The sequence below is a fragment of the Podarcis liolepis genome (assembly GCF_965112155.1).
Source record: "Podarcis liolepis genome assembly, chromosome: 1".
Classification (NCBI taxonomy): Eukaryota; Metazoa; Chordata; class Lepidosauria; order Squamata; family Lacertidae; genus Podarcis; species Podarcis liolepis.
In genome coordinates this window covers 97,601,610-97,610,685 of record NC_139554.1, presented here as the reverse complement: position 1 = coordinate 97,610,685, position 9,076 = coordinate 97,601,610, and the positions used below count along the sequence as shown (strand labels likewise).

Below are 9,076 nucleotides of genomic sequence, written 5' to 3'. Positions count from 1 at the left end.
GGAGAAAATTCATATCTATCTATGGCTTCTTTTCAGATGGAAATCACCAGAACTCAGAACTCTTAGATGGGCACCATTACCATGATAAGAGAACAAGAGAGGCATTCATGGTGAGTTCTGACACCTCTTTTTCCAGAGAAATAGCACCAAAATCTCCAAAACCATTCAGAGTGGTGGTTGGACTATTTTTAACTTAGTTAGTAATGACAGCTAGATTATTTTCTGTTGGCTGCTTATTTATTTATTGGCCAATGCCATAGCTGTCAACTTTTCCCTTCTCTTGTGAGGAATCCTATTTGGAATAAGGGAATTTCCCATTTAAAAAAAGGAAAAGTTGACAGGTATGGCCAATGCAGGGGGAAGGGTAGCTTTCAATTGTGGATATACCGGCTGTAGTAGAGAGATACATGCAGCTCTTTTGAGAACATCTAAAGACAAGTTCTTCATTCAGAGAAACAGACCTGTAATGGAGAACATCTTCACCTCTTGAGACTTACTGAATCTGGTTTTTCATACATAATTGCAACATGAACCCATTTTGAATCCCTCTCTCATACATTTGGCTCATGAATGTGGTATGATTAGGTTATCAGGAGATTTTCATTCTGTTGGACCAAAAAGAAAGCCTTTTACTGACAGAGATTGCAGTGTGCCTGGGTCAACATTCCCACACTCTTTAGCTTTTTATTTGCTTATAAATACATGTCAATACCACAAGATGGCACTTCCTTACTTGCAACATATACTATTACAAACACGTATCCTCTTCAGGATGTTCAGAATGTAGACTTGGAAACCTTTTTAAAACGCAAGGCCTTCTATAAACAGTACTTTGTGTGTGTGTTAATATGTATAATAAATAAGGTCAAGAATAAACTTTAAAAAAAAAGAATTTACAAATATTCCAGATAATAAAGTTTAAAATACAAAAGCAGAATTCATATTAAACAAACTGAATTACAGTTTTCAATGGTTAAAAATGTATCTAAATGGCTTAATACTAATTTAAAATATATATTTGAGCACTTTCATCTTCCTAGTCATCAAAACATCTGCCAGTTTCTTTTTCTTCTTCTTCCTCTTCCAAAAAAACAGGGTTACAAAGCAATCTGGGTCTTGTGCTGCAAAATTTTTCCCAGTGCTTGTTATCCTGCTCCTCTGATCTCAATCTGAAGGGAAATCAGATTGTTTTCCCATCTAAGAAACCCAAGAACTTAGAAAACGAAGGGAATTCCAGACATTTTTGAGAAACGTATGAATCAGTTTCACAGTTCAAATGTAACTCAAATGTAAACACTAGAAAACTCATTGCTGAAAGAGGTGAAGAATAAAGAAGCTTGCACTAATATAGTGCGTAATGATGCCATGTCGAACTTGTCCTTTACAGTAAATGTCACCTTTCTTCCCCCCAGGATTGTCATGCTTTTAAAGGTAAAAATCAGTAGTAGCCTGCAGATTGACTTGTTCATCCTTATTCCCATTGATAAACAGGAATGATGCATTTCTCAGGTCCCCCTTGGGAAAAGTGTTGCCAAGTTATAGAAGGTCCTTGAGTGCCATGTTCTTCAGATAAACCAAAAGGCAAAACTGCTACATTTGCAAACTGTATTCTGCCCATGTGTATCAGCAATTGTGAGATGCTTCCAAAAAACATAAATAAGATCCAAACCGAGAAAGGGGGGAAAATGGTGGGTGGGGAAGCAGTTAAGGCAGTTGATGTCTACATTTGGATTTCGGTCCACGTCACATGTCAACATCTCCATCGTAGGCTAGGGTCAGACACTTCGGTTGTGGAGGAGCATGTTGCTGCTGCTTTGGCTTTTTGCTAAAAGGGGGGAGAAAACATCTCTTTAGAAAACTTAAAATATGAATTAAATATAATGTAGTGGGCTTCCAGGTCAGCTCTGCCTTAATGGAGGCAGCCCCTACGACAGCAGGAGATAGTTGGTGAAGGAAGAACAAGGATGATTGAGGGTAATCATCCTTGTAATTTCCCCCCAGGGACCAGAGAAACGGACTTCACTCGCAGTTCATCTTGGTACCTGGCTCTTGGTCTGGCATGGAATATGGGGGCTGGACAAGGAGGCGCTGAGTGCAAAAGCACTTAGCCTGCCGAAAACCCCCCAACGCCGCCATTAAGAAGTAGAGGTTCTCTTGTTAATTAGACTAAAGTAAAATAATACAATGGGCATGATCCAGCCAAAGTTAAACACTATTGATTGTGATGGGTGATTTAAGCACATGGCTAAAGCTTTTTGCACTGAAATCAATTGGACTTAAAAGTGGCTGGGTCATGCAAAACTGGAATGCTGAATTGCAGCTATAGCTAGCTATTTCCCCCATGCAGTTAAAATATGGAAAATCTGACAACTCTACAAGAATGTCCAGCTGTTAGTTGACAGAAAATATAAATTCTAAGGACACAATCTAAGGTTGCATTAAAAAGCTTTAAATTTGTTTGTTAAATGACAATTCAAAATGTAAATTAGGAATTTTGTGAGATCTTATGCACTCTACAAGATCTCATCAAATCTTGCCAGAATCCACCATTGCTGCTGCACAACCCGGGTAAGGGAGGCTCTGACAGTGGAGGCAAAAGAGGGCTGACCCTACCATTAGGCAGCAGCCTCAGATGGCAGATTCTGAGAGCCAGGGAATGAACAGAACTACCGTATTTTTCGTCCCACAGGACGCTCCGTCCCATAGGACGCACCTAGTTTTTTTGGGGGGAAATAAAGGAAAAAAAATTTCCTTTATTCCCCCCCCCAAAAAGCAGGTTGGAGAAACCGAACCAGGTTGAGGAACAGCGGGATGGCGGCACTGTGCCTCCCTGCTGTCCCCCGAGCTTGTGGGGCTGGCCGATGTCTGCCCGGCGCGAGGGGTGCTCTGCTTCAGGGCGCCCCTCGCGCTGGGCGGCAGGCTGCTATCCGCAGCGTGGGGAGCCCTGCGGGGAACTCCTGCAAGGCTCCCCACGCTGCGGGTGTCTGCCCGGCGCGGGGGGCGCTCTGCTTCAGGGCGCCCCTCGCGCCAGGCGGCAGGCTACTATCCGCAGTGTGGGGAGCCTTGCGGGGAACTCCTGCAGGGCTCCAAGACGCTGCGGATGTCTGCCCGGCGCGGCGGGTGCTCCGCTTCAGAGCGCCCCTCGCGCTGGGCGGCAGGCTGCTATCCGCAGCCTAGACATCCCTGCGGGACCTCCCGCAGGGCTGCCTAGGCTGCGGATGTGTTCCCGAAGCGCCGGGCACTCTGCTTTCAGGGCACCCGACACTCCGGGAAGCAGGCTGCTATCTGCAGCCTAGACAGCCCTGCGGGACCTCCCACTGGGCTGCCTAGGCTGCGGATGTCTTCCTGAAGCCTGGAGGGCGAGAGGGGTCGGTGCGCACCGACCCCTCTTGCTCTCCAAGCTTCAGCAAAAGCCTGCATTTGCCCCATAGGACGCACCCAGATTTCCCCTTCATTTTTGGAGGGGAAAAAGTGCGTCCTATAGGGCGAAAAATACGGTATGTGTTCCTGCTCTATACACCCTAAGCTAGTCTGCTGTCTTCAAGTGCAGTGGAAGGCACTCTGTATTTGCCAGCAATGAATTGAGACCAGCTACCATTCTTTTGTACATATATTGGGAGGAGATGCCATTTTATCCTTTGCCTCAGGCAGCAAAATGTCTTGGGGCTTCCCTGAGACAGAGCATAGGTATTCTGGCTAGTAGGCACTGCTAACTTTTCCTCCATGAATCTCCTCCATGCTTTAAAGTTTAAGCCATTTCCTTCCACTTTTCTTAACAACTAGTCTGTTGGGCTCAAAAGCTCGCTCACAATTTTGTGGTATTTCAGTGGGTCATCACTATCAGGGACTGCAAAAAATACCAGCATAAAAGTGACTGTTGAACCCCTCTCAATATGCATGAGATCATATCCTACCTCTTCTGCTTTGCTTATTTTGTGGGATTCTTTCTGGGGTTGGGCAGAAGTGTATTAATTTGGCATGCAGAGAACTGGCAAACAGCACTCTATTGTGTTCCCTGCTATGGGATGAGTGACAGCACTTTGCTCCTCCACTGGTGCTCATCCTCAGCAATCCACCTTCTGTTTCTTACACTATACCCTTTTTATTTTCAGCTCATCCTGCTTTTTAAAAGTGCCTTCCATTTTTCCTTTCTGTTTGGAATTGTATGGGATTAAACCTCGCAGTAACAGCTTTGGTAAGAGCTGCTCAATATCGGGACAGACTCCCTCAGAAGGCAGTGGGCTCTTGAGGTTTTTCAACAAGGGATGGATGGCCATCTGTTGGGGATTCTTTAGCTGTGATTCCTGCAAAGTCTAGATTCCTAAAAGACTAGATGACTTCCAACTCCCTTCCAGCTCTGTTCCTGTGGGTGTAGTGACAACATAAAATGAAGCTCTGAAAGTGCACATGGTTCTCTCTTGTACATACATATTACCGTATTTTGCGCCCCATAGGACGCTCCGGCCCATAGGACGCACCTAGTTTTTTGGGGCGGGGAATAAAGAAAAAAAAATTATTTCCCCCCCAGGTGCGGGGCTGGAAGAACCAGGTCGGGGAACAGTGGGAAGGCACGCTCTGCCTCCCCGCTGCCCCCCGAGCTTGTGGGGCTGGCAATGGGGAGAAGTGCGCTGATCCCGGGACTGCAGGCAGCTTTGCGCCGCCATCCAGAGCGGGGCGGGACTTCGTGCCCCGCTCCCGATGGCTGCGCAGAGCTGCGCTGATACTGGGACTGCAGGCAGCTCTGCGTCGCCATCCGGAGCGGGGTGGGACTTCGCTCCCCGCTCCCGGTGGCCACGCAGAGCTGCGATGATCCCGGGACTGCAGGCAGCTCTGCGCGGCCATTGGGAGCGGGGCGGGGCTTCGCTCCCGGTGGCCGCGCAGAGGTGCGCTGATCCCGGGACGGCAGGCAGCTTTGCGCCGCCATCCGGAGCGGGGCGGGACTTAGCGCCCTGCTCCCGATGGCCGCGCAGAGCTGCGCTGATCCCAGGACTGCAGGCAGCTCTGCGCGGCCATCGGGAGCAGGGCGGGGCTTCGCCCCCGGCTCCCGGTGGCCGCGCAGAGCTGCGCTGATCCCGGGACGGCAGGCAGCTCTGTGCCGCCATCCGGAGCGGGGCGGGACTTCGCGCCCCGCTCCTGATGGCTGTGCAGAGCTGCGCTGATCCCGGGACTGCAGGCAGCTCGGCGCGGCCATCGGGAGTGGGGCGGGGCTTCGCCCCCGGCTCCCGGTGGCCACGCAGAGCTGCGCTGATCCTGGGACGGCAGGCAGCTCTGCGCCGCCATCCGGAGCGGGGTGGGACTTAGCGCCCTGCTCCCGATGGCCGCGCAGAGCTGCGCTGAGCCGGGGACTGCAGGCAGCTCTGCGCAACCCTCGGAGCCGGTCTCCCGAGGGTTGCGCAGAGCTTCCTGAAGCCTGGAGAGCGAGAGGGGTCGGTGCGCACCGACCCCTCTCGCTCTCCAGGCTTCAGCGAAAGCCTGCATTCGCCCCATAGGACGCACACACATTTCCCCTTCATTTTTGGAGGGGGAAAAGTGCGTCCTATAGGGCGAAAAATACGGTATTTTGTGCTTCATCCTAAGACAAAGTGACAATGCTCTCAAATACCACATTGTTTCCTAATTACATCCAACAGAAAACAATGTGACATTGGAGTGTTGTCCTTGCAAGTTATTTATCATTTTGATTTATATTAACTTGATTTGAGTTCATCCATCCTGGTTCTAGTGAAGTGTCTGAAATTGAGATAAAAACCTATAAAATAAGGAGCTGGTGTGGTCTAGTGGCTAGAATGTCATGAAGCTCCCTGGGTGACATTAGGCCAGTCCCTGCCTCCTAGCCTAACCTACCACACAGGGTGGTTGTGGGGAAAGCCTGAGAAAAGGGGGGGACCATTTATACCACCTTGGGATATAAATGCAATAAGAAAAATAAAAATAAAACAAAGAAAAGAAAAGAATAAGTAGACAGAATACTTACCAAACAAGGTATGAGGTGAATATTAGGGAAACTATCATGAGAAACCCACCCGCTGATACTCCATAGACCCATATTTTAAGTTTTCCATCTGGATCAGAAAAGGGAAGAAAACAAAACAAGGCAAATTGTAACTTTTAAACATTGAAATGAAGTGATTATCTAGCTATGAATATAGTAAAAGGAAGCATATACACAGAAATCCATGTAGCATGCAATGGTGAGATAACAAATGCTGATCAGTTGCTCCTATTAGAGATGCCAATCTGGATACAAAAATAAGCTTCTCTGTGCACATCAACTCCACCAAATTCTGGTCTGTGCGTGTGAGACTGCATTCAGCACCACAGGTGGACCTGTACCTAATACATAATCAATGCTGCCCGAATCATCTACTTGTTAAGTAAATAAGAGCAGAAGACTATGCTGAATCCTCCTGTTTGCCTGGCAGGTGATCAGCACTGTCAGCGCTCACAGTGACAAGCAATCTTGGGATAAAGGGCATCTTCATCAGCCCAGCAGCAGGTGTGCAGCCGTCTGCTTGATTCCCAGTTCCCTGGATTGGGACCACTGTGATTAGAGCCCAAAGCAACATGGAGGTGACTGACAGATGCAATTAAGAGTTTTGCAGAAAATATCAATCTAGGAATTAGACTAGTTTTTTTCTTCATTGTATGGCAGTCTCATCTACTAAAGACAACAGTACCTTTCTTGGTTAATTATGTAAGAATTATAAAAATGGCATTGGCTGTAACACTGCAAATATTACAGTGACGTTTCAGCACAATTTTACAATGTAATGTAAATGGAATTCAATGCATTTAATTAAGTTGCAAATGAGAGTTTGCATATCCTGCAGCAATGTTTCTAATTGCATGATCCACTGTGCACTAATTTTATTTTTATAGTGTGTGGATTAAAAAAAAATCTCACCATATTTTATCTTTTTTTACCTGGATTAAAAGGCTGAATGGACCATCCTTTGAAAATATCATGCATTTTTGAGTTGACGGGTTTATGTTTTGCAGCATTCGTTTTGACATCAGCTTTCTTATCTTCTAAACCAGGTATCTTCATGCAGTAATCCAGGAAGCCATTTGATCTCATTATTTCTGTATAGCCTCTCTCGCAACCGCAGGTTCCACTCTAGGTAATAAGAACATATTCAGCACTGAAATCAGCCCATAGAAACTCACCACAAAAGATGTTTCTGCTGAGAGGTTGCTGGCTTTTCACAGGTTAACCTGATGCCAAATGGTTTATGTATTTGTTTAAGTTTAAAGCCCAACCTATCCCAAAGGCTTTGGACAGATTGCTAGTATTGTACAAACTGATAAAAGGGTTTCTTTTATCACAGTAAAGCAATGGGGGATCTGCCCCTTTTTTGCTTGGTTTGGATAAAAGCATTGTAACAGAAACACGGATCACAAAATCTATCTTTGTAAAAAAAAGTTCACGCCAGTGAAAATCCTGCAACGTTAGAAAGGCTAAGTTAGTAAAAAATACCTAAGGCTAGGCAGACTGACATGGGAGCAACCCTCTTTGCATTCAATTGGACTTACCGTATTTTTCGCTCTATAACACGCACCCGACCATAACATGCACATCGTTTTTAGAGGAGGAAAATCCGTAGGCATGCCACCCGTAGGCATTCCCTCCATAACACGCACAGACATTTCCCTTACTTTTTAGGAGGAAAAAAGTGAGTGTTATGGTGCAAAAAATACGGTATTTCAGATAGGCATGCATGAACTCACACATATGCAGTGCTGTTGTTGCTTGTCTATATCATTTCATATTGTAGCTGGAAGATCAAAGATACAAATGCTAACCTTCCCAACTTGTGGGGTTTGTAAGAGTAGGGATGTACAAACATACCCCGCTGCATGTGGAATCTGAAAAAAACTCAGCCAAATAGCAGGTACATCATGGCTCCCAGTCATAGTTGCTATCACTCTGTAGGCATTGATTTTCAACATGTTAACTTTTCAAGGTGTAACATCTACCTGACTACTTGTACCAGACCTAACCTACATTTTCATTACACTTTAAAGGTAAAGGTAAAGGTACCCCTGACCGTTAGGTCCAGTTGTGGATGTCTCTGGGGTTGCGCACTCATCTCATTCTATAGGCTGAGGGAACCGGTGTTTGTCCGCAGACAGCTTACAGGTCATGTGGCCAGCATGACTAAGCCACTTCTGGTGCGCCAGAGCAGTGCATGGAAATGCTGTTTACCTTCCCGCCGGAGCAGTACCTATTTATCTACTTGTACTTTGATGTGCTTTCGAACTGCTAGGTGGGCAGGAGCTGGAACCAAGCAACGAGAGCTCACCCCGTCGTGGGGATTAAAACCACCGACCTTCTGATTGGCAAGTCCTGGGCTCTGTGGTTTAGACCACAGCGCCACCCCACAAATAACCCACTGCCTGATATTCCTTGTGGAATATATATATATATGGGTGCAAATGTGTGGCAAAATTCTCCTCACCACATGAGTGAATGTCATGGACTGGTTCCAGCTGGCATCCCTCCTGTAAGAGAAGGCTGATTGATCTAGGGGAGGCTTCCATCAGCAAAATGGAAAAGCAATTTTCAGTGATTCCTCCTTTCCCTGTAGATTTGAGGAAGGGGCTGAGGGTGTGAGAGAAAATTGCCAAAGGTTGCAGTGTGTTGTCACACACCTTGCAAGCTTCCAACAGGTGAACAGGAAGCTGGATGAGACTGGCCATTGGCCTGATTCAGCAGGTTTGTCTTATGTTCTTAACCAAGAGCCTTCTGCCAGCAGAGGGACACTGCCTGAATACAAGCCATGGTTACATGGTTAACACCTTGTGGTGGAATGCCACTCAGTCACCTGTATGCACTTTTCTTTGGTGGAGAAATTCACAACCGTTAGACACAATGACCTGGCTTACACATCATGTTAAACCAAACTATGGCTTAGCACAAAGGAGCAAACGTGTGGGTTCCTGGAGCAAAGACTGCAAACCAGCAGAGTCATGGTTTGGCTTAGCAGTACATACAGTCCTGTCCTGATCCAGAGACACCATTTAGCTGTGATGAAGCTTTGTTTTTGGCTTACTCCTCATAGGTTGTTGTGGATGT

The 9,076-nt window shown here is 46.6% G+C and overlaps 1 protein-coding gene across 4 annotated transcripts in view; it reads right to left on the bottom strand.

Moving 5' to 3' along the window:
- Nucleotides 1-642: 642 nt before the first annotated feature.
- The window catches only part of THSD7B (thrombospondin type 1 domain containing 7B), a 413,810-nt gene continuing 405,376 nt past the window's right edge, over nt 643-9,076 (bottom strand). For all 4 annotated transcript variants that reach the window (XM_083493189.1, XM_083493188.1, XM_083493191.1 and 1 more), the window contains 3 exons: nt 6,925-7,117; nt 5,975-6,062; nt 643-1,825 (listed from right to left, as the gene is read on the bottom strand). In XM_083493189.1, coding sequence (XP_083349315.1) covers nt 1,744-1,825; nt 5,975-6,062; nt 6,925-7,117 — 363 coding nt within the window. In that variant the 3' untranslated portion in view covers nt 643-1,743. The remainder of the gene's footprint in view (nt 1,826-5,974; nt 6,063-6,924; nt 7,118-9,076) is intronic.